Source organism: Numida meleagris, chromosome 2 (genome assembly GCF_002078875.1).
Source record: "Numida meleagris isolate 19003 breed g44 Domestic line chromosome 2, NumMel1.0, whole genome shotgun sequence".
Taxonomy (NCBI): Eukaryota; Metazoa; Chordata; class Aves; order Galliformes; family Numididae; genus Numida; species Numida meleagris.
This window is the reverse complement of record NC_034410.1, coordinates 109,549,502-109,573,869: the sequence shown is the minus strand read 5'-3', so window position 1 is coordinate 109,573,869 and position 24,368 is coordinate 109,549,502. Positions and strand designations below refer to the sequence as shown.

General features: G+C 40.2%; 1 protein-coding gene across 1 annotated transcript; it reads left to right on the top strand.

Moving 5' to 3' along the window:
* LOC110394529 (transmembrane protein 68-like) lies at positions 2,558-24,368 on the top strand. The gene is made up of 7 exons (XM_021388438.1): positions 2,558-2,740; positions 7,243-7,567; positions 9,257-9,421; positions 13,136-13,329; positions 19,452-19,512; positions 19,866-20,005; positions 20,970-24,368. The coding sequence occupies exons 2-7, from the start codon at positions 7,246-7,248 to the stop codon at positions 21,072-21,074; spliced, it is 987 nt and encodes a 328-aa protein (XP_021244113.1). The 5' UTR covers positions 2,558-2,740; positions 7,243-7,245; the 3' UTR covers positions 21,075-24,368.

The window sequence follows — 24,368 nt, the reverse complement described above, 5'->3', positions numbered from 1 at the left end:
AAAAATGTGGTGTTCTTATGTTCAAAAAGATGGCCAGTTTTTAATATTAAAATATCTGTAAAGATTCTATCCTCTCCAAATACTATAATTTATCACAATGTATAGTATTGATCAGGCTACATCCAAGCAGAACAAATCCTAGTTCCTCTACCTCTAGGCACAAGAATAGTTCAAGATTATCAACAGAGGCAACTAAATTTGATGGCAGCCACTGAATTCCAGGAGACCAGAGGGAGAGAGGAGTACAAGGAACTAGTGGAGGTTGTGAGAAGTAAGGTTGGAGGACTGGGAAACATCAGTGGGGTTTAAAAAATATGAAGATGGACAAGGTGGCTGGAGAGTAGCTTTATACAAAGGGTTCATAGTGCATAAAAGAGCTAGGAATGGACAGTGGCATTTCTAGAAAATGAAGCTCGGGAGATTCAGTAGCTTTGCGGGTCCTGGAAAGGAGGAGAGGAAAGCTTTCATTGTTGACATTGTGATGAACCAAGGAAAGAAACCAGAAACAAGGTGACCAGGCAGAGTTTGTTCAAGTGAGATGGATTAATGCTGAGAACAGAAAGACAGAGATGAGGAAAGGACAAAATTTCAGTCTAAGAACTAGTGCTGGGAAACAGAGTAAAAATAATGCAGACCAAGATTAAATAAAAAGGCTATGGAGAGAAGGAAGCTAATCTGAACATCAGTAGAATGGAGATATACTGGGAAAGAATGCAGAGGAAACTTGCAAAATGTTAATGCATATATAAATAAAAGAGGTAGACTAATTCATGCTATGCACTCTGTTTATTTGCAAATAAGAAGAGAGACCCAAATTCCTGATTGTCTACATGTTTCTTGAACAAAGTTTTGCCAATGGATTGGGTCAGCACAAAGGACACAGACACCAAGACATCATTTTTTTATCTCATGGGACTTGTTCAGAGGCAGCAGTTCCTGTCTTTGCAGGGGAATGAATGCGGCTATGTGAGGAAACGCTTGGGAGAGCACTGCTTGCTGTCCTCCACATCGTTTCATGTCAGCTGAACTAAGTTTGGAAGGAATCTCTGTTGAAGGATCCTTTTTGGGAGTAAATCATTCTGGGCAACCATTCCAAATGTTCCTCACAGTGTTACTGAATACACTCAGTCCTGTGAGCATTTTCAGGTCTGGATGAACCTTTCTGAAAGTGCTACAGCAGTGTCACTCTGTGATCAGCAGCTAACAGACAATTATGCTTCCATCAGGAACTGTGCCATGAATCAGTAACCTGGAAAAGACAAAGTCTGGAATCTCTCCTAGTAGCCTTTTCATTCATTATTTGAATCTATTCATACATACACTTTTTTTTCCTGGTGTTCACTTAGGAAACTAGATTCTAGAATCTCCCATATTTACAAACCACTGTCATTCCTCAATTTCTTGCTCAGTATCAAAGCAAACAAAGGAATCTGTCCCAAATGAGCCTGTACTCAGCACTGATGAGGCCACACCTTGAGTACTGTGTTCTGTTTCAGGCCTCTCACTACAAGAAAGACATCGAGGCCCTGGAGCGTGTTCAGAGAAGGGCAACGAAGCTGTGAGAGGTCTGGAGCACAAGTCTTATGAGGAGCAGCTGAGAGAACTGAGATTGTTCAGTCTGGAGGAGGCTCGGGAGACCTTACCGCTCTCTACAATGACCTGGAAGGAGGTTGTGGTGAGGTGGGGATCGGCCTCTTCTCCCAGGTAACAGCAATAGGATGATAGGGAATAGCCGTAAGTTGTGCCGGGGGGGGTTCAGGTTGTATATTAGGAAAAATTTATTCTCAGTGACGAGGCATTAGAACAGGCTGACTCCAATCAGTGGAGTTACTGTTCCTGAAAGGTGTTCAAGAAATGTGTAGATATGGCACTGACGGACAACTGTTTAGTGGGCATGGAGGTTGACAGTTGGACTAGATGATCTTAGAGGTCTTTTCCAACCTTAATGATTCTATGATTGACTCTTTTCTGCACTTAAAAACTGGTACCTGTTGATCTTACCTGCCTAAAAAAACCTCTGTTCTGTTATCTATACAGTGAATAATTGTAACGCAGAAGGGTATTTAGGTTTCCCCTGCATAATGTATCCGTAATAGCATGGCTTAGACTTTTCCGTTTCAGTTACCCCCACAGTCTGTCTGGCACCCTCTTCTTCTAAGCTTTCAAAGATTCTTTTCTTTGCAAAAGCACTGCACGTTCTCAGCTTAACAGTCAATGCCACTGCCTGCACGTTTCCATACTCGACGTGAAATTCGCACTGACCGGGCACTCCCTCCTTATGACAGCTAACAGAGCCCGCGCGACGAACCCCGAAACTCGCTCCCTGCAGCGGTTTCAAATCCCCTCTGCCCGCGGGACACGTTGGCGGACCGCTGCGGTTTCGCAGACTCCGGGGAGCAGCCCCGCTGGAGGAGGTCGGCCGTCAACCGCCGCTCCTTGCCCCGCAGCGAGGGGCTGAGAGGGTCGCGGGAGCGAAGAGAGGGAGGACTGAGGGCTGCTGGTGGGGGCGGGCAGCTGAAGAAGGCTCTGTCCGTGTGCCATGTCCCTCCCCCCCCCCCCTCACCGCCGCTCCCTCCACCACTCGTCCCGGGGTTTTCACCTCGGACATGGAAAAAAATGGAAGTTCGGGTGCGGAACGCAGAGGCCCAGCCCCGCCTCCCCGAGCTGCAGGCGGGGGCGGCACCGCGCTTATCCCGGGCCGGGGCCCGCTCGGTGTGGCGTTTCGTACTGCTGCGAGCAGGTGAGGAGGGCGGGGGCAGCGGGTGGGGATCGCCGCGCCGCGGGGACAGCGAGGCTTGGCCGGGCGTCACGGCGCTCTGCTCGCTGCGGTCCCCCGGCGGAGGGCTGGAGGGAGGCAGGCCGGGCCCCTGCTTAATCCTTCCGACCGCAGGCTTTGCTTCTTCCCTTGCCGCGGCGGAGCATCCGTGTGGGTGCAGGGAGCAGCCCGATGGAGGTGTTTCCGTGGCCCTGCTGCTCTCCGCAGGGGAAGAGGAGCCTGTTTCGGCTGAGCCCTGCGGAGCTGTGCGGATGGGCTTGTGCGAGGAGCCTTCTTCGGGGCAAACGTATAAGAAACGCTGCTCTGGATTGAGTGCCCCACGTGTGCGTGCAGAAGGCGGAATGCGCGCTGAAAGCCGGGGGACCGGGCGCTGTCATTGCTTGCCGGGTGGCAGTTCTACTTTGGAACGCTGGACCAGTCAAACTTTGGTGTGGATGTGCTGATAACTCAAGAAGATAAGGAAAGTTGTAGAAACACAGCAGTATACAAGGTGCATGGATTTATGGGGAGGAGAAGCGTGGGCAGTGTCTGTATGGGAACAGCAGGAGTTGTTTTCTGTGGAACTGTCATAGACGTTCTGGGAAACATAAAATGGGATTTAATTTAGGACGAAAGGCAAGGTGTAGAGTTGAACTGTTATATCACTTCTATCATGAAATAGAGCAGTTAAGTTTGACAGAATAGGAGGTAGGAGCCTGCTGCAAAAAAATGCAGGTGTCAAGAAGTTCTGTCCAGAAGTCTCGAGCTGCTTAACGCTGCTCTTCCCACTGTGCTCTGCTAAGCTTGCTGCCAAAGTGCTGGGCAGCAAGACCAAGATTATCCATTATTTAGTTGAGGTTGAAAGCCAGCTGCGAGGCTTTAATTTTGCTGCCATAGGTCTCTTGTGACAGTTTTATTGTTGCTCTTCTGTTCCCTTGAATTATTGCGTTAGCTGATATGTCTGTCCTTACTGACAAATGCTGCTTCAGCATGAGCTGAGGATCTGACTGACTCGTACTGTATGGGTATTTTGTTGGAAGGGGAGCTCCCTTTAAAGAAGGAGATGCTAGTTCTGTCTCACAGTAACATCATTTGCAATCTCGTATTGTAGATACGGTTATTACTCTGGAATTTGATATGCTTTATAGGTGGAGCCTAAACAAACATCTTGCATGACAACAGAGACGTTGTTTTCTGGAAGAGCAATGGAATTATTCAGATCCGTAACTTTTCATATCCATCACTAGTTGAGATGAGAAAAATATGGTTTCTTGACTTAAAGAATGTTCATTCAGAAAATGCTATACCCATTTGTTAGGCTTTTATGGCATGTTCACTATTAAAGAACATGGGAGCTGCTCTTGGCTCAGATTCGATAAGAACAAAAGAGGAATTTCTCCCTAAAATTCTGAGCAAAACAGCAGTTACGAGTAAACGTGTTTTGGTAACTCCCTTACATTGTCCTGCTGTGTGTAATTAAGCAGGTCTTTTGGAACAGATTTGTAACAGGCACTCGGATAGATGTGTAAGAATTTCTCTGTACGTTGTTTGATAAAAAGGATGCTGCAAAGTTGTGCTGCTCTCAACAAGGGACTGGTGAGAGCTATCCAGTAGGACATGGCAAACGTCAAAGTCCTACCCTGCTATGGGTCTTTGTTACACTGGCAGTACAGAGATGCATTTAGCATGTTGGACTCAAACTCGCATCATGTGGTTGAAACCCTGATCAGGGTTCATTCTTTCCTTATGAAATGTTGGAGGTAGTGTACAACTGAAGTATGGGAACCAGAACTGAAACTTGATTGGGTGTCCTAACTACCAGAAAAAGTCATGCTCCTTTGTTTCTTTTCTTAATCAATAATCTTTGCTTTTCGTGCTCTGGCTAGGATTCAGCTGGAATGATATAGAATTGGCTTGTAACCTGCCCAGCCACCTCTCACCCAGGTGTAAAGTTAACTCACTCCGTGTGTGGCAAACTACTTTCATATATGCTCAGTAAAATCTGTACTGCTAATACCTGTTTTGTAGATAATAAAAATTACTTTTGGACATTTAAGTCATTGAATTTCTTTATCCTAGAGCTTTGTTCAGGGTCTGCGTTGAGCTTGATATCAGAAATGAATAAGTGTCTGAGATTCATTTATACTGTAGTCTATGAACAAATGAGGTAAAATGTGGTGGTCTTCTAACCAGCAAACCATTTTGTTACATGAGAATTGGGATGTAAGAGGAGGAGGAGGAATCAGTGGGATGTTCCATAGTTTACACTGGAGGAGGCAGACTCAGTGAGTGTTTACATTGATCAATGTTAGATGCCATTAATATTAGTAGAAAATTCCCAAAACGCTAAATAATGTAGGACATAGAAACAGTTTGCATTTGGTGGGGATTCTAATGGATACCATCATGTCGTGTCAGTTAATGACCATTCATTTCACATGTGCTCCATTTATTTATTTTTTAATCAAGCCGTCAAGTGGCATCAGTAATGTACTACAATAATCTCTACCCAGGAGTGGCTTTGCTTGTGCCAGTGCTTCTGCAGTCATCCTGTTAGCAGGGAGCTGGCTGCTCCTGCTGGACAGCGAGCTGGGGGTGCCTGCTCTGGGGTGTGAATTCTGACTCTGAGCACGTGTTTGGCTTTTGGTGACCCTTCAACAAGCCCCTTGTAAAACCCGTACAAGATAAAAACCTCCCATTTCCCCAGAGGGTGTAGGTACATTTGTTTACAAGGTTGCTTCCCCACAAAATGGTAATGAGTGGCATCGCTTACATTAATTGCATGCTAGCCTTTCAGTGATCTTGCTGGTGACTTATCTGGCTGCTGAGATTGCAGTTACTTGTGTTGGACTTCGGAATAATGTTAAATTTCTCCCAGTTTTCTGGTTTTTCCCTAGTGTTTCAAGATTTATTGAAAGTGACTATCATGAGACCAGAGGGAATTTCAGATGGGCTCTCTGTTTTATTTCCTTTATTTACTTATTTTGAAGCGTGTTGGGTACAAGAAGATACCCGAACATGTTACTTGTTAATTTTAGTATTTTGGTAGATTACATGATCTCTCAATCCCTAGGTTCCAGTCAGTGTTTAGAATATTCAAATGAATATCTGTATCATGCAGCGATTATAAATATTATCAGTATATTTACTACATGCTTAGAAATTTTATCTGCAATTTTAAGAAATTCTAAGCTTTGCTACTGGCTGTAGTAGTTAACAGTCTGAAGCCTCCATAACAATGCGGAATCCATTCCCTTCCTTCCCTCACCCAGTGTTGCAGGCTGCATGAATTATTAGCAGCGGTATCCACAGCCTCTGATTGCGTGCTATGCCAAAACACATGAAAGTTTGGTTTCATTTGTGACATGCTGAGCGTGATGCAAAAGAGTGCTTCCTTCCTCTGTGCTCCTAGCTTACCATCCTTCCAGCTACTGCAGCTGATTCCTTTGGGTTGGTAGCAGCCATGTCCTGGAGAGCCGAGCCAGTGTTCATGGTACTGAGGCTGTGCTTTACACCAACTCACCCCAGTATTTTACTCAGGGCTTCCAAGAAAGAAAATAGTAAGATAAAAACTGCAGTCAGTACTGCTCCTATGAGTATTCAGCTGAATACTCGATGTCACAGCTAAGTCTGGGCTTGCCTTACTCTGTGATCTTGGCACTGACTGCAGCAACTGTAATTTGTTTCTTGTTGGTACTTGCTCTGGTGTTGAGCCAGAAGAATTTACTTGTTAAACAAGCAGTAACCCAATTGAGGCAAATAAAAGCTGAATTCAGTTATGGATCACTGAATTTGATTGTGATGTTTAAATCTCTGGCTAATGCTTAAGACACCTAAAACAAGCAAGAGATGCTGTGATGCTATTGCACTCCAGAGAGACCGTTACCTGCTCTAATGCAGCTGGAGTCAGGTGTGGGAACAGACCAATTAATAGCTGTATTTGGGGCAAAAATATCCCTAAGCCCATGGAGCTTTTGCCAGGCCTGGAAAGTCTGAAAGAAGGGTGTGTTGGCATGGTTGCGTAGATGGGGAAGAGCAGTGAAGAGCTTCTTTTCACAGTGCTGCCAGCAACTAGCAAATGCCGTCCCAGTCTCCTCTAGCTCCACTGGAGCCACAGCTGTCCAGGTTTTTCCTACTGGCAAAATTGTCTTGAAGGTCTGCTGGGAAGAAAGGTGTTCCTAGGGTACGCACCTTACTTGCCTCGTTTCCTGGCTGTATCTAGACTCCAGCCCTTGTAATCTGAATCCCATTGTCTAGCAGTATAGGAAAGACACATAAGTACGTGTGATGATCTCATCACCCTTTACAGGCAACAGTGGTAGAGATTACCAACAGCTGTCTTAACATGACAGAGAGAGGAAACATGTTTGATTCTGTGCCATGCCAAAATAGCTATCAGATAGATCCGTGGTAAAATTTTTCTTTTAAATTGAGAAGCTTGTGTGATCAATTAGATTGTTATTATTATTTTTTCCTCTTTCATGCAGGACATGATAGAAAAGAATCCTGCTCCAGGACAGATACCTATGACCTACCTAAGCTACCTTGCTTACATGCTGGAAGAATGGACTGCTGTGGAGTACCTGAAGAAATATTTTTTCCACATGGTCATCATATCAACGATTATTAGTGCAATATTAATTTTTTTTATAGTTCCTTTAACAATCCTCTTTTTCATTTACCTTACCAACGTGTTGCTTTTAATATATCAGAGGAATGGCGAGGTAAAAGCAGATCCCTTGAGTGATGTTTGGGACAGTGCAAGGAAAACTGTGGCAAGCTTCTGGGATATATATGCAAGAATATGGCATGGTAAGTATGACATGACTTACTGAAGCTCTGAATTACAATGACTAGTAAGTACACCTGAGTTTTAATTTTAGATTTCTTCCAAATGGATGCAAGTATATATATATACATGTGTATATATATATATAAAGCTATATATATGAATTTATACTTCTGTTTGGCATCTAACTGAGAAATTTCTCCCTCAAAGACTGGTTGCAGTTTAGAGTATATAGAACGTAAGGGAGCAATGAGATTGTATACAGGATACATTTTTTTAAGTGGATAGGCAGATGCTCTTCTTTTTATATGGTATCAGAATAAAGTACAGTGTTAATGTAAGTTTTACTGACTTAATGGCAAGGGAGATGTGTAATTTTATTTCTGCTTTTGTAGCTGTTTGTAACCCATTTAATACATGATTAAAAAGAAAATAACTTATTGGAAATGTAATTGCTGTATTTTTAGCTGAGGAAAACTTACTGTGTCACGATAACTTAAAATAATTTCAAGAACTGTATGGAAGAAGAAAAAATAAGATACCATATTTAAGTTTGTACTGTAGCAGAACTTCAAAGTAACCTGATTTTTCAGTTTCATTATGTTTAACCTTCAGACAGTTTTTCACCACACCCTAGTCCTTAGGGAAATCCTCAGCCACAAGCTAGGCATCTGTTCTTTGCACAGATGTACTTTAAGACTATTAGCTAGACTTTACTGCCCTAAGGATAAAGAATAATAGTTGTTATCAGTTACTTACTGGTCTTCCTCACAGCTTTTCCTCTTAATCTTTAAATACCCCACAACTTAGAACTTTCTGCACCTGTTTCTAGAACTCTGCCTGCACAGTCCCTGTCTTTCCCCCCCACTCCAAAATGGCTTATTTATGGAGCTGTAGCAGGGAGGGAGGTAAAGGCAGACCAGGTGGAATAAAGTTTTTATTTAGTAGAAGCTGTGGCTTTTGCAAGCCTCCTATTTCGGTTCCACCTAAAGCCTAGATCAAATATAGGAAAAACCAGGAAAGAGATTTATAGAAGTCCATGTCTATGAGGAAGTTCCCTTCCCCTGTTAAGTGAATGGTTTTAACTCTCAGGGAGAGAGTTTCTATTTGGGATTTGTGTGGATTCTTTTTTGGACATAAGTGTGTAAACTATGGCAACTTTGCATTATGTAAAATCAGAATGAAGAGATCTCCAGAGGAATAGTTCTTAACTTCAAAACTTATCTACAAGGTCCTTCTTTCCCAAACTTTTCATTCTGTCTGATGCAAAATAGAGACTTGTATTTCCATGTTTCAGGAAAGCCTCCTAGTTGTTTGCCTCCCCTTCTCCTGATGAAGCTATTTCATACCAGTACAGTACTGTGGGGATTCGTTTGTTTTTTTTTCACTGTGGGCTGAAGAAAATTCCTAATGGGCAAAAATTTCCAATGATGTGATTAAACTCATGTGGGAAAATGTCAGGCTCTGCTCTGATCTGATGATTAAGTTGATCAATAAATTAAACCACTAAGTAGGATAATGTATGGTGTTTGAGGGGCTTTCTCTTTGCTGTTAATCACAAGTTCCATACAGAACTTAATTATTTTCAAGCTACTGCACAGGCTTTTACAACTATCTGGAAGTTGTTTAATAAAGGACAGTAAAAGCTTGATTTAAATTGCCATGCGAATTACAGCTATCACTGTCAGTGTACTGCTTTATATTCTAAACAGGTTATGAACTTCACGGTGTGGAAAACCTACCAGAAGGACCAGGCATTGTTGTTTATTACCACGGAGCTATTCCTATAGACTATCTCTACTTCTTATCTAGGCTATTTCTCTGGAAGAAGAGACTTTGTCTGTCAGTAGCTGATAATTTTGTCTTTCGTTTACCAGGTAAGAGCATATTCTCTTGTATAGGTGTCCTGAATTCACTCAAGCTATTGCTGGTTCTGGTGGGAAAAAAAAAATTATTACAATTTGAAGGCTTTTAAGAGGACATCAGAAAGAAGACGAAGGTTACCAAATGGTTGTGAAAGAGACTTCTTTTTCAAGAGATAAGTGACGGAGTAGTATTTCAAATTGAAGAGTCAAATATTTTTGTTATAAATACATAGCCAGCATGGGTTTGTGAAGGGCAGGTCCTGCTTGACCAACCTGATCTCCTTCTATGATCGAGTGACCTGCCTGGTAGATGAGGGAAAGGCTGTTGATGTGGTCTACCTAGACTTCAGCAAAGCCTTTGACTCTGTCTCCCACAGTATTCTCCTGGAGAAGCTGGCAGCCCGTGGCTTGGACAGGTACACTCTTTGCTGGGTAAGGAGCTGGCTGGAGGGCTGGGCCCGGAGAGTGGTGGTGAATGGAGTTAAATCCAGCTGGCGACCGGTCACAAGTGGTGTTCCCCAGGGGTCGGTGCTGGGGCCTGTCCTCTTCAATATCTTTATTGATGACCTGGATGAGGGCATTGAGAGCACCCTCAGTAAGTTTGCAGACAACACCAAGCTGGCAGGAAGTGTCAATCTACCTGGGGGTAGAGAGGCCCTACAGAGAGATCTGGACAGGCTGGATCTCTGGGCTGAAGCCAATGGGATGAGGTTCAACAAGACCAAGTGCCAGGTCCTGCACTTTGGCCGCAACAGCCCCAGGCAACGCTACAGGCTTGGGGCAGAGTGGCTGGAAGGTTGTGTGGAGGAAACGGACCTGGGGGTATTGGTCGATGCTCGGCTGAGCATGAGCCAGCAGTGTGCCCAGGTGGCCAAGAAGGCCAATGGCATCCTGGCTTGTATCAGAAATAGTGTTGCCAGTAGGAGTAGGGAAGTCATTCTCCCTCTGTACTCAGCCCTGGTGAGGCCCCACCTCGAGTAGTGTGTCCAGTTTTGGGCCCCTCACTGCAAAAAAGACATTGAGGCCCTGGAGCGTGTTCAGAGGAGGGCGACGAAGCTGGTGAGGGGTCTGGAGCACAGGCCTTATGAGGAGCGGCTGAGGGAGCTAGGATTGTTCAGTTACGTTTCATAGATTCATTCTTTGAGGAATGCTCACGAGGATATGCTGTACTGAAGTATCCAAAAGACTTCTGGCCAAATCCTTCAGAAAAGTTTGTCAGATAATTATGCTGTTACAAAAGAAGTCTTGTGAATTAGTAACTGGTTAAAAGCTGGGAAAGAAAGGGTAGAAATAAGTAGTTCACTTATGTTACGAAGAAGCAGCATTTATTGGCATACCAGTGAAAATCTGTGCTGGCACCTATATTGTTTGAAATACTCATAATCTAGTTCAGAAGTGAGGTAACAAAACTTTAGATGAAACTCAATATTAAATGTAATGCAATGCAGAAAAAAGAAAGAAAAACAGCTTTAAATAGGTAAATAATAAACACGTAATTAGGCTTTAAATTCTCAAATGACTTCAGGAAAATATGAGTACTGAGTGGAATTCTGTTCTCCTCATCTAAGTAAAGTTACAAAGTAATTAAGACACACACCAGGAAAAAAAAAAAAAAGACAAGGTGGATGATCAGAGGCCTGGAATGGCTTCCTCTGAGGAGCCCAGTAAAAGGAACAGGAACAGAAGTTTTACATCATTAAGGGATATAAAAATGAGTGACCTGGAAAAAATGAACAAGGTGTGTATATGTAATATGTTAATGTAATGCTTCACAATTTGTAGACAAAAAAAAAAGTTTTAAAGCCAAGGGAAAAAAGGGAATACTGAAGAGTTTGTAAAGAGATTAGACAAAGTCAATGTCTGTCTTTGACAGAAATAGCTATCAAATATGATACACTGAATAAGATTAAAAATTACAATTACAAGATGCAGGACTATTTTTTCCACTGTCTTCCAAGGTTTCTGTCATTCACCTTTGTCAAAGTTGCAGTGTAGACACCAGTTCCGACTGCATAATGTAGTTTTCATTTACATTTATTAATATAGTAATATTTTTCAAGTCATGCTGTTCTCACAGTGATTTTGAAGATTAGGGACATTCTCATTTACAGAAGCTTCCTATGGCCATTAAAGATCCATAGAACTAAAATATTCTTATATTATAAGAAAACATAGAACACTTCTTAGAAGGGTGAGTACAGGCAGTGGAAGTAAGGCTGTGTCAACTGGGAAGAATACAGGGATGCTGTCCAGACTTGCAGAGATGGGATTAGGAAAGCCAAGGCACAGATGGAACTGAACTTGGTGAGAGATGTTAAAAACAACAAGAAGGGATTCTACAGGTACCCAGGTCAGAAGACACAGGCCAAAGAGAGCGTACCTCCTCCACTAAATGAGAAAGAAGAACTGGCTGCAACAGATATGGAGAAGGTACTCAATGAGATCTTTGCTTCAGTCTTCACTGGCAGCCAGGATTCTCACATCCCTGAACCTGAACCTCTAGATGGGAACTGGGGGAACAAAATCCCCCTGTAACTGTACATAACTGTAAGGGTGGAGCAAGTCTGAGACTGAATCATGAGACTGAATGTGTACAAGTCCATGGGGCCAGATGGCATGTATCCCAGGATCCTAAGAGCTGGCTGATGTGGTTGCTGAGCTGCTCTCCATCATATTTAAAAGTCATGACTGTCAGGTGAAGTCCCTGGGGACTGGAAAAAGGGATATCCGTTGAACTACAGGCCAGTGAGCCTCACCTCTGTGCCTGGGAAGATTGTGGAACAGATCCTCCTGGCAGACATGTTAAAGCACATGAGGGACAAGTGGATGATCTGAGACAGCCAGCACGGCTTCACCAAGAGAAGGTCATGCCTGACCAGTCTGGTGACCTTCTATGATGGAGTGACTGCATCGGTGGACTAAGGGAAGACAACTGATGTCATCTACCTGGACTTCTGCGAGGCCTTTGATATGGTGCCCAACCACATCCTTATCTCTAAATCGTAGTGAGATGGATTTGAAGGCTGGACTACTTGGTGCATAAGGAATTGGTAGGAAGGTTGCAGCTTGGTATAGCAGTTGGCAACCCTGCCTGTGGCAGGGAGGTTGGAACTTGATGATCCTTGAAGTCCTTTCTAACCCAAGGCATTCTATGATTCAGTGCTTCTCCTTCTGTGTTTTGGACAAATCCCAGGGAGGATACTCATTTAATTTGTGCAGTGCTGAAAGTACCCTGTTAAATTGTGCCATTCGTGCATCTTAAGAATCATATAGCAGCCCAACTTAACCACAGAATACTCAATTTAACAGTTTAAAAATCAGTGTTTAAAATGTTCTTTTAAAATGTGATTCTTAACTAAAAATATATGCTTGTTAGGTATTTGTATAGTAAGCCACATCCTATTGAAAAAGAAAATTTACATTTTTTCTGTATTAAAATCTATTTTAAAAGAAGGTGGATAGAACAGATATTTTCAGATTCCTAGCTGTGAGGCACAAATCTCAGTTGTGTGGCTGCTGTTTTGATAATTATGAAGAATAGCACGTGTGTTGACTTACTGAGGTGCACTTGATAAGTTGGTTCATCTTTATAATAACTGAGCAAAACCACTGCCAACCAATCTTCATATGTGTTTTATTTACTTCGTACACCTTTGCTTTAATCTACGTGCATGAGCATTAGATTTTCATTTGGCTGTAATCTGACATGCTGCTTATTTATTGCAGGGCTCAAATTATTACTGGATGTGACTGGTGTTATGCCAGGTACAAGGGAGGAGTGTCTCAGTGCACTGAAGAATGGACACTTGGTGTCTATTTCACCAGGTGGAGTTAGAGAAGCCCTGTTCAGCGATGAAAGCTACCAGCTCATGTGGGGAAATCGAAAAGGCTTTGCTCAGGTTGCTCTAGATGCGAAAGTGGTGAGTATTATATATTACCCATCCCAGTTTATGCTTAATGCATATATGTTTCATTTTGAAAAGCACTTTAGATGCATTGGAAAACCTTCCAGACAGAAAAAAAGTTTCCGAGAGTAACAGATTTCCTTTCCTAACCTTCCTGTTGGAGCACAGTAACCATAGAAAGCACAAATTTTATGGAGTTTCTTTGTAGGTACCTGGTAACAGTTCAGTTTCTACAGTTCCATCATGCAGACATTTAATTTCTTCTCTTGACTGTATTTCAGAAATCTACACTGTGGTCTTTCACAATATTGCTGTAATGTTTCATGTTTTGGGTTTTTTTGTTTGTTTTTTTCCTCCTCATACTAGACTTAAAAGTTTATGTTACTTTCACTTCTATGTGCCTAGTCATTTCCTTATGTCTTTTTAATGTATTAATGTTACCCTTTTTTTTTCTTTCTTATATTCTACATTTCTTTTTTTTTTTTCTTATATTCTGAGAGGGGTCAGGATTTTGTTCTTACAATTTAACTTTCCTTCATATTTGTGAATTGTATCAGCCCACACAACATGTGTCTACATTAGCACTTGAGTTTGATTAAAGCAGTTTTTCCATCTCCCTTGCTTATGCTTTCATTTGCATCATGGAATGATGTCTGAATACATGAGCTGCATTCTTTTTGGCTGAAACTAAAACAAAAATAGAATCTAATACCCTCCAGCTGCAAACGGACATTCAGTCAATGGTACCAGATAAGAATTAGTTCTAAGTAAACACAGAGCACTGAAATGTATTCAGTGTTGATGTCAGATCCCCAGCATCAGCTGTTTGCCTCCCAAAGAGTGTTTCTGTTAGTTCGCACTGTGCTAATGTACATATGGCCACAATTTCAGTTATATTTTCCATATGAATGATGACCTTCAAATACAAACTTCCACCACTGTGTCTTATATCTCCCATGAAACTTGAACGTCTTGCCACCATTTTCAGTTTTTTGTATAGCTGTATCTATTTCTTACCCTGTTTGTTGCTTCTCATACTCTTAGTTGCTGATGCCAAAACACCTTGGGTTACGAAATGCATCCTTTACTTTAATATTTCTTCATTACTTTATCTATCTTCCTTTGAAATCTGGTGGGAAGAAAATGAAGCGCTAGAATAAATTTAGAGAAATTTAATTACTCAATGGATAAAGTATTTTTAGGCCAGGGCTCATACCTCTTTGTTATATGGCCTTTTAAAAGTCACATTTTTGTGTTTCTGTTTCCCCTTTCTTCATTTTTCCCGAAAAACATGGGCTTTAAAATGTTAGCCAGAATACTCCATACACTGTAAGGGCTTGGACACCACCACTGCTAAGAAAATATCAGAATCTGGATAGGATAAACACAATCAAATTCATGTTGGCATTTTGAATTCATTTATAGTATTTCCTCTTGTGTATTAAGTTAATAATATACTTGAAAAGTCAGAGAGTTGTCAATTTAACAAATTGAAGTGGTTTCTAATCACGTTTTCATATCTGTCTTTCAAGCTTCCTCAAACATTAGAACAATATTTTGCCAGATATTTTCACTCCATTTTCAACCTTATAGTGTTACTCTAAAACGTAATATAAATATCTTTCAAATAAAAATTGAATTAAAAAATAATATTGTGTGACCTTTATCAAAAACATCACGAAAATCCTTGCCATGAATCCTCATTATTCTTTCACTCTTCCATAATTCAGAAGTAGGGAGAACTGAATAGCGAGTGATATCTATCATTCCTAGCGCCCTCTGTTAACAAGTGTTTTTTCTTTTGAGTTAGTGAATTGGTTATCCCTTGAGGATAAAGTTTTTGCAGCGTGGAAAGTTCTTGTGGTCATTTGTGTAACATCTGGTACAACAGACCAATGTAGGATTATCTGCTACCTAGTGAGCACAGGGAAGATTATTCTCCCTTGACACCTACTAGCCTGAACTCACCTTTACAGTGCTGCTTGCTCTTGTTTATGTCGTTATTATGTGTGAGTGCACTCATTCAAGGTTTTCCTTTGTTGTTTTTTTTTTCTTTATGATCCTGACTGGATTTCAGTATTGTGAGCATCACTGTAATTAACTTGCAGGCTCTGCTGAATTTTGGGCATCTTGGCTATTTCCCTGGAAATCTTTGGCCAGAATTAACTGAGATGATTAAAACAACAACAACAAAAAAGTGCTGTGCACTAACAGTAGAGGGGGCAACATTATTCATGTATACCATTTCTCATATAAAGTTAAGCCCACAATAATGACTGGACTCTGTCTTTTGACAAATTTTGACTTTGATTGCTCCTGTTTATACTTGCTACATCCCTTTCAATACTGGTCAAACCAGTCTCAGACTTTGACTCAAGGCTGCAGATAAACTCATCTAAACTGACAGAACTTGCTCTGTAATGTAGCAATTCATGTGCTTTGCTAATGCTTATTCAGATCCTGGATTAAGGCAAGAGAAGACTAGTAGCACTTTGTTTTGAATTTATTCATCATACAGTGTAGCCATCAGCCAAAGAAACACATTTTACTGTACCCATAATGACTACATGGCAGTTGCAAATCTGTCACAGGTGACATTAATGGGGATTTCAAGATTGAAATAACTTTATATATCTGAATAGGCATTTCCATTCTTTGTATGACGTTACAGAAGTGCAACAGTTCTTGCACTGAGAAGCTTGAAGAAAAACAAACAAGAAATGTAGCTTTATCCTCTGATCTTTTCTGCAGAATTCCATGTTCTCTTTCCTCTTCATCTTGTATAACTACTTTCAACTGGGGACGGAGAAGGAGAGTGTTACTATTTAATGTAATGTTATGACTCAGTGAACTTCCTGGACAGATACCTGTATCAATTTAATTTAGGTAGGCCTGACCTTCAGAAGTACCATCTGTCTGTGCCTGGAGTTTGACAGGCTAATGGGGACAAGTCATTTCTGGAGATTGCTACATTTTATCTATATTTGTTCATATCTAGTTAGGTTAAAAGATACACAGGTACTATTGTTTTTAAATTTCTTATAAAAAGTAGTGCTTCAGACATTCTGATTTTCTTTCTTTTCTGTAATTTAAAATATATACACCTGAAAATCAAGAATGTTAGAATTATGGAGCCAGTCACTTTGATTGGAGGCTGCAAAGATGAAGCAATGTCCTGAAACTGGTGATGGTAGGCTGTAGCATTTTGAACAAAATCTGGGAGATCAATTACAACCAGACATTAAGGAGAAAGGAGGGAATCATCAACAGTCAGGTGAGGAAGTGGTAGATGGGCTCAGTAAGCACAGGGTCAAGGGTGAGGTGAACAGTATGGATATTGTCTGTCTTCACTTTGGTAGGGCATTCGACCGTGTCTGCCACAACCTTCTTGTAGACAAGCTGACAAAATCTGGACTAGGTAAGTGGGCAGTAAGGTGGATTGAGAACTGGCTGAACTGCTGGGCTGAGAAGGTGGTGATCAGCAGCATAAAGTCAAGCTGCAGGCCAGTCACTGGGTCTGGTGCTACTTAACCCTTCGTTAATTATCTGAATGAGGGGATAGAGTGTTCCCACAGAAAGTTTGCTAGTACAAAAATGAGAAAATTGGCCAAAGCACCAGAGGGTTGTGCTGCCATTCAGAAGGACACTGAGAAACTGGAGCAGAGAATAGTAAGAAATGTTATTAAGTTCAGCAAAGGGAAATGCTAAGCCCTGATGATAGGGAAGAATAATCCCATGTGCCAGTACATGGGACCATGGCACCAGGATAGAGGCCAACCACTGTGAACCCAGAGGCTGGAGTAGGTGAACTCTAGAGCTTCCTCCTGACTTGAACTATCCTGCAATTCTGTGATTTTTTTTTTTTTAAGTTGGCTGAGTGTGATCCAGCTCAGTTTCAACACAGTGAATCTAAATTGCTGGATTACAGTGTCAGCCAAGCAGACCTAAGGGTCTGGTTGTGTTGCTTTACAGACACAAACTTATATTCAGTATGTACAACTTTTTATCAGGCTAGGGACTGAATGCTGCTACTTTCTCTTTAACTCACCAGATAATCGCTGTATGGAAGTATGTTTTGCTTGCTAGGTAGCGAAAAGATTATTCTCTTGCACTCTTCCTAAAATTTAAAAGCTTTCTGTATGTTTGATATTTTTGCTATGTGAAGGGTTGTTTTTTTCATTAAATGGTCATGATTTCTGTTCTGTGGTAGTGATTTTTAACAATATGATGGTGTTCTTTGCTTCCTTTCTTGAAAAGTAATTTCAACATGTCTAAAATACAGTTCCATACAATTTTAAGGGATGATACAACTGAAAAAGTCTTTGTATGTACTGATACCATCACTGGTAGTTTGTCCACAAAATATAAAATCTTATTGCAGACTGTAAGATATGACTTTCAAGTTCAGATATCTCATGTGTTTTTCATTTTAGTTACAATAATGAAGTGAATTTGCTTTCTTATTCTGTAATTGCCTAAGGACGTGCACTTCAGAGGGAGTGTAGTACAGGTCAGTGAGGAGATACAGTTACCTTATTTGTCCAAGGGATTTGCTGAAGTTTCTTGCCATGGCCTTACTATCCAAACATTATTTTAGTGACAGCTTCCCTTGAGAAATACCTTACTTTGAGGTGAGCCAGATGGGAATGTCTGCTTGCTTTCTGCAAGACTTCATGAACTGATTGCTTTTCTATTCACAATGTATGAGTTTAACTTTAGACAGAGAAATTGTAAATACTTTATTTTTTGATTCTGTAAACGATACTGCAATAAATGCATAACGTAACTGGAATTCTATGAGGAATTACATTTCAGTTTTACAGTGTACGTTCAAGGAAAGGATATAAACCTTTCATACAGTATCACTCATTTTCCTCACAAGTGGTGACTTTAAAACAGCAATGTTTGTGGGAGCTGAGAAATACGATTTGGTTTCCATGTTGGAGTTTATTTGATTCACTGACTTGCTGACTTTTATTCAAATAATAGGATTTTATGGTAGTTCACTTTCCTTTTAAGCTTTTACTGTAATATCAGTTAACATACATTACTCAAGATAAACTGCGTATAACTGCACTTCAAAAGCACAGGAAGAAAAGCCAGACCTAATCAGGATGCAAGTCAGCATCCAAAAAACCAAAAAGGTGGACTAACAATAATGGTGAGAAAATAGAACCAGCAGCTTTTGAAATGGCTAAGAGGTCACCAAATAACCACTAGGCCATCTCTGCCTGCCCGCCCCATATACCTTGCTGAAAACAGCTACTGAAGTTCTGTATCTTTTTATCAGCACAGTCGCAGTAGCACTTAATACAGTTGCTTCTCTGATTGTCTGTTTTACTATGAGAGGGTTTCTGCAGTCATCACCTCTTAAAACACCAGGGATTAAACATGTGATTCTGATCTTGCATTACTGGAATAATCCTTGAGTCAAACCCAAGGAATTGATTATCTGCCTGCTCACAGGTAAGTACCATATTGCATCACAGTATGGTGAAGCTGGGGCACTTTGCCCTCACAGCTAAGTGTCCCAAAAGGACATTGCAATTTACACTGTGTGTGTGCAACTCTTTCTGAAAAGTTTCATTGGTACAGTCTTTAGTTAAGATTCCTGATGTCCCAGATAGGCTTTCAAAATGAGACCTGGGACACAAAACTCAAAACCAGATGCTGATAAAAGCACTTAATGCCAGTGTAAGGAAGCTTGTTGATTTATTTTCTTGCTTAGGCAGAACAGAAGCTTGAGCCTCCATTATGATCACCATAGAAGATGTGGAGAACATTTAGTAGACTGTTGGCTACTGGGAAGTGACGCATTGTCTCTCCCTTCATGACTTCCTAAAAAAATATTTAGCATGTGTCTATGTCTCAACCTAAAAAATTAATGTTAATAAATGATCAGGATTTTGGAACTTCTGGATTGTAAGATAAGCTCTAAATATAATAAATTATCATTGCAGGGTAAGATACTCAGCCCTCAGTGTATCGATGATAACAAAATTCCATGTTTTCTACCTGACCAACTGATGATCATCTTTTGTATTCAAGCAATTTTCTTCACAGTATTAACAGACGCTAAAATATAGATTCAAACTTGCTATAACATTGTCACCTTTTTGTTTTTCATGATTCCATAGCCTATCATTCCAATGTATACTCAAAATGTCCGGGAGGGATACAGGATGTTTAAAGAACGAAGTAAGAACTTTAAAATATACTTCAAACATTTGGAATGTTTCATCCACTTTTCTCCTAGATTTTGCTTTTCAGACTTCTGCTTACTCTAGAGTCTTTAACATGCCTGTGGCAGGTCACAAGTATCTCAAATATTAATTGATTGATGTTGTGTGATTTCATTCTTTAATGCAGTCTTATTTCAGCGATCTATTAATTCTGTCAAGCTTTGTTTTGGTGAACAGCTCTCTAAATCCTGTCATTTCTTCTTGATTGTCAAGTGAAGTGTGTATTTTTAAGGAATCTTCAAAATCCATCAGATTTCAAGCTTGCATTATGTTTTCTATGTCTATAACTCAGTTTTTCCTTCTCTCCAGAATTTTTCAGACAACTGTATGAAAGTACTCGATTGCCATTTACTCCTCCATATGGAGGACTTCCAGTTAAATTTCGCACATACATAGGGGAGCCAATACCTTATGATCCAAATATAACTACAGATGAATTGGTTGAAAAGGTAAGTTAGCTCTCCTTGCAATCGTATGTAGGGTTTGTTCCTAGCAGGTTTAGGAGGCTGCATGCAAAACTGAGTACTAAGACTTTCTTTATGTTTATTCTTGGATTTTAGAAGAACGTTATTTTGTATACCCATATAAGTGAAATTTAAAGTTCCCATGGAGCTGACTTGCTTATCTCAGTCAGATACTTCAACTCTTAAGACTTAAATTGAGTTTGAGATGAGAACAGTGGTCTGGTTGACCTCTGTCTGATCCTGCCTTGGAAACAGCCAGGAAAAGTTTAGTTACCCTTTACTTATATTATCACTGATACACTGCCATTACTCTGGAGTACATCACTGTAGTATTTGGCTCTCTTTAGTTTAAATACTTCAAGAAAAACTAGGAGAGATTATTTTCTATCCCTAGCAGAAATACATAATTTGCATTATCTGTGAATTTGTGCATTTTCATCACAAATTTGCATTTGAACCTTATGTAAATGTTAACAGAGTTTATATATTAATCGTCTTATAATGTGTACACTGAATATGATAAACTTACAGAAGAATTCATGTTGGGAGGGATGTATGGAGTTCCCCAGCTTGGTTGCAGCACTGCCAGCTATGAGATCAGACGAGGTTAATGGGCCTTTATCCCGTGCTTGTGACAGCATTCAGGGCTGGAAGTTGCATAAGCTTCATGTCTGTATGTGCTAAAGGCTACTTGAACTTAGTAACTCTCAGGTTTCATATGTCTCAGTAATTTGAGCCTATCCAAACTGCAATCAGTGCTTTTATTCCTTTCATTTCAAAGTAAACCGTTGTTAGGATAGCTAACTAATATAAAAGACAACTTTTTTCTTAAATTAGATCTATGTGTGAATTTCCCAATACCTCTTAAAACTGACAAGAAGCCAGTGTTTGTACTGTTCCTTATTGCATCAGTGGGTATGTAAAGGTCAACTTTCTCCTCTCTTTTCAGACAAAGTCTGCAGTCCAGGCTCTAATAAAGAAGCACCAAACAATCCCAGGCAGCATATGGAAGGCTTTATTGGACCGATTTGATAAACATTGTAAAAGTGATTAGAATATTTAAGTTTATTTTACTGCTTTTACAGCATGCAGTCAAAGCCAATGTCCTACAGCAGTAATGACTAATTGGTGTCTAACCAGTTTAATTTACAAGTTCCTATAGATTCAACAGAAGAAAACAATCAACCTCTTGAAGATTTCCTTGTGTAAGCTCTTTTGCTCTTTGAGAATATTTGTGAAGTCAGGAAGAGTGGGCTTATGTATAATGGGCAGTGCAAGTACTAAATTTCCCAAAAGGAAATCATGTTGCCCGTATGGGTTCAAAAGTTTTGCCTGTTCTGTGGGTGTTAAGAGGCTTTTTTTTGTTGTTTTTGAGCTGTTCCTAGTCCAGTCTCAGAAAAGAATCTTAGAGTAGGTGTTGTCCAGTCTAGCAGGCAGTCAGTACTTTTCCAGTTGGACCTCATACAAGACAGTGTGAGAAAATGTCTTACTTTTGAAAAATGATCTAAATAGCAGATTATTAGCTAGAGATGTATACAGAAAAATAATCCCATTAAGCCTAGTGTTAAATTCATACAACACAGCACTGAGCTTAATGGCTCAGTATCTTTAAAAGTAAGAATTCTGCATCCCGGATTTTGCTCTGATGGAGAGAAATCTTCTACCCCTTTGTACAGTGGAGGGAGAGGTCCCCCTCCCCTTTTATAAGAAGATGAAAAGTCTGGCTAACTTTGGTGAAGAAATAACAGTGACAGAAATTCCTGATTCAGATTCTAACTACAGTTCGAGGAAAAATTTAAAGTTTTATACTCTCAAATAAAGGAAAAAAGCTTCAGTTAAGTGTAGCACTATGCAAATACATGCAGAATGTACTTTCAAGTCTGTGTTTGTACATTCATGCACTATCGCACCATGCAATACTGATATAGTGGATAAGGCTGCCTCTAGCCTGAGAATCATTGCATGATAGTTTGTTAACAGTACAGATGTGCTATGCTCAGCGAGTGGGGTGGGGAGGACTTGAGTAATATAGGCCTGATGCTTATATCTACTGGTGGTTTGCAACACTTCCATTCCCATACAGATTGAGCCTGAATGGCTGCTTGGAAAGTGAAGGTGCAAGCAGTGTCATTTTCCTAATACAGCTTTCAGAATACTGAAACTTGCTGAAAAACAGAACGTGTTTTTACAAGCTAGGAGATGTTGTTATTGTTGGGAGTGGGAGAGCTTTGTGTAATGTATCCAATATACTATTAAAAGCAACCAAGTCTGTTAACTTCAGACATGAAGGAAGGTCATTTTTTGTGCCTAAGTGTTTCTTCTTGTACTTTTAATACCTACATAATCTTTTCCCTCAACATCCTAAAATTTTATGTAGCATCTAAGAAAATGTATACGTCAGCCTATTGTCACTAGAAATCTAAATGTACTCTGTGGATTAAAATAAACCTCTCCTCTTCCCATGCTCCTTCTCCATAAATATTTCTTGCACATCAGAAGAAGGGAGCAGAATGGACAGGTGAGCATACCTTGAAGAATTCTTTTTTCCCTTAAGCAAAAAGAAAAGAATCCTGTCCTGAATAAAACTCAGATCTGTTCAAAGACATAAGAATGTTTACTTGAACACCTTAACTATCATTGCAGTACGCAAGCAGAAGCATTTTTCTCTCAGCAGTGACAAAACTCAAGCAAATCAAGATGCTGACTAGTATGCCTGAACATGAATAGGAATTCAGACCATTAAGTTTCATATAACTTACACCAACAATATAAGCTAAAATTCAAAGCCTGAGCTTAACATAAATGAGAAAAGGAAATAAAAGGGTTAGCAAATACTAAAGCGAATACAGTGAATGAAGCAACAGTGATGTGGAATAAGTGGAATCTGAAAGCATTCCTTGTATCACAGAAACTATGCAGAAGGATGAGACAGTGAGGATGTTAGCATCATCAAGTGATACACTTCAGTCATCTGTATTTTAGGAGCTGCACAACCTTTCAGACTCCACATGCTCTGGTACCTGACCATGCTGCAACTCAGAATAAAGCACTACCAGCCTCAGAGAGAGAATATGTGATCAGAAACAGTGGTCATCTTTCACAGGGATTTGAGCCTGGATCTCCTACATCAGACAGCTCTTAACAGTTTGTTCAAAAAGTTCAAGGCTTTTCTGGGCTATTTAATCTTATAACTGCATCCCTATATTATTTGCAGCTTATCTGAAGTGCGTGAAACTTAATTGCTATAGGTTTTCTTCTGTCACTGTTGTCTTGAGAGTATTTACTGGGTTCTCAAGATGATGGACAAAAATGTTCTTTAGAGGTCTAAGTGGTTTTGAATAAAGAATAAGACAGTGTTTTTTCTCATACGAAAAAAAAGTCAAACCATTTTTCCTCAGAAATATGTTAGAATACTTCACCAGTAAAGATTTTTAATAGAGAACTGTGCTAATACAGAAACTAGAACTTGAAGCTGGTATTTTAGGAACTAGCAGAAACAGGAGCTGCTTCTCATGCAATTGTAATTGCTGGCTGTACAGTAGCTAAATGAGCATGTATGGCTGGAACCAAGCCTGGTGTAACTTCAGTATTCCCTTATTTGTTAGATTTATTTGTTGTTGTTTTTTTTTAACATGCAAGGTAGATTCAGAAATCATATCCAAGGCTGCAAGACGCTGAGATCTCTATTAACAATGCCAAAAACTTCATGTTCAAACTGCAGTTTCAGGAATACTAAATTCAGTCAGATACTGCACAGAACCACGTGTGTGACTTCAGAAGCAGAGTATCAGAACTAAAGCTGCTTGACTCTGGCTATGCTTAAAGGCACAGCTACTTCATGGATACACTGTCGGACTGCAGTATGTAAGACTATGGTTTGAATTCCTACTCCTGTCCTGGCATATTACGTAGCAGGCATGCACTGAATGTAGGCTAATACACAGATTTTAGACTTTATGCAAATGCAGACCCTGCCAATTTTAGCGAATACGTAACATCAGCACAATCCTAAAATTATTTCAGATGAATCTCAAGTTTTTTTTTTGCTTTTAGAAATGAAGTCTATTGTATTCCTCGCATTTTCCCAGGGTTATTTCTATAATGGAATGCATTAATATTTGCCCTTTCGTATACCAAACACCTCCCTCCACACACAAAAAATTCATACCCCTTCTTCAAAAATCTCTCACTGTAGTAATTTCACTCCACTCTCTGCTAGGAATATCAGCATCTCCTAAATATTCCTGATCTCTGGATAAAACAGCAAAGAAGTTGTGCTTTATGGAAATAACTAGAGAACAAGTATTTGAGTGGTATGAAAAAAAAAAAGCTGGAGTAATGTTAAAAA

Coding starts and splice junctions, on each gene's coding strand:
- LOC110394529 (XM_021388438.1), top strand. CDS start 7,246: ATGATAGAAAAGAATCCTGCTCCAGGACAGATACCTATGACCTACCTA. Junction 13,330..19,451: donor TTGCTCTAGATGCGAAAGTG/GTGAGTATTATA, acceptor ATGATTCCATAG/CCTATCATTCCAATGTATAC. Junction 19,513..19,865: donor CAGGATGTTTAAAGAACGAA/GTAAGAACTTTA, acceptor CCTTCTCTCCAG/AATTTTTCAGACAACTGTAT.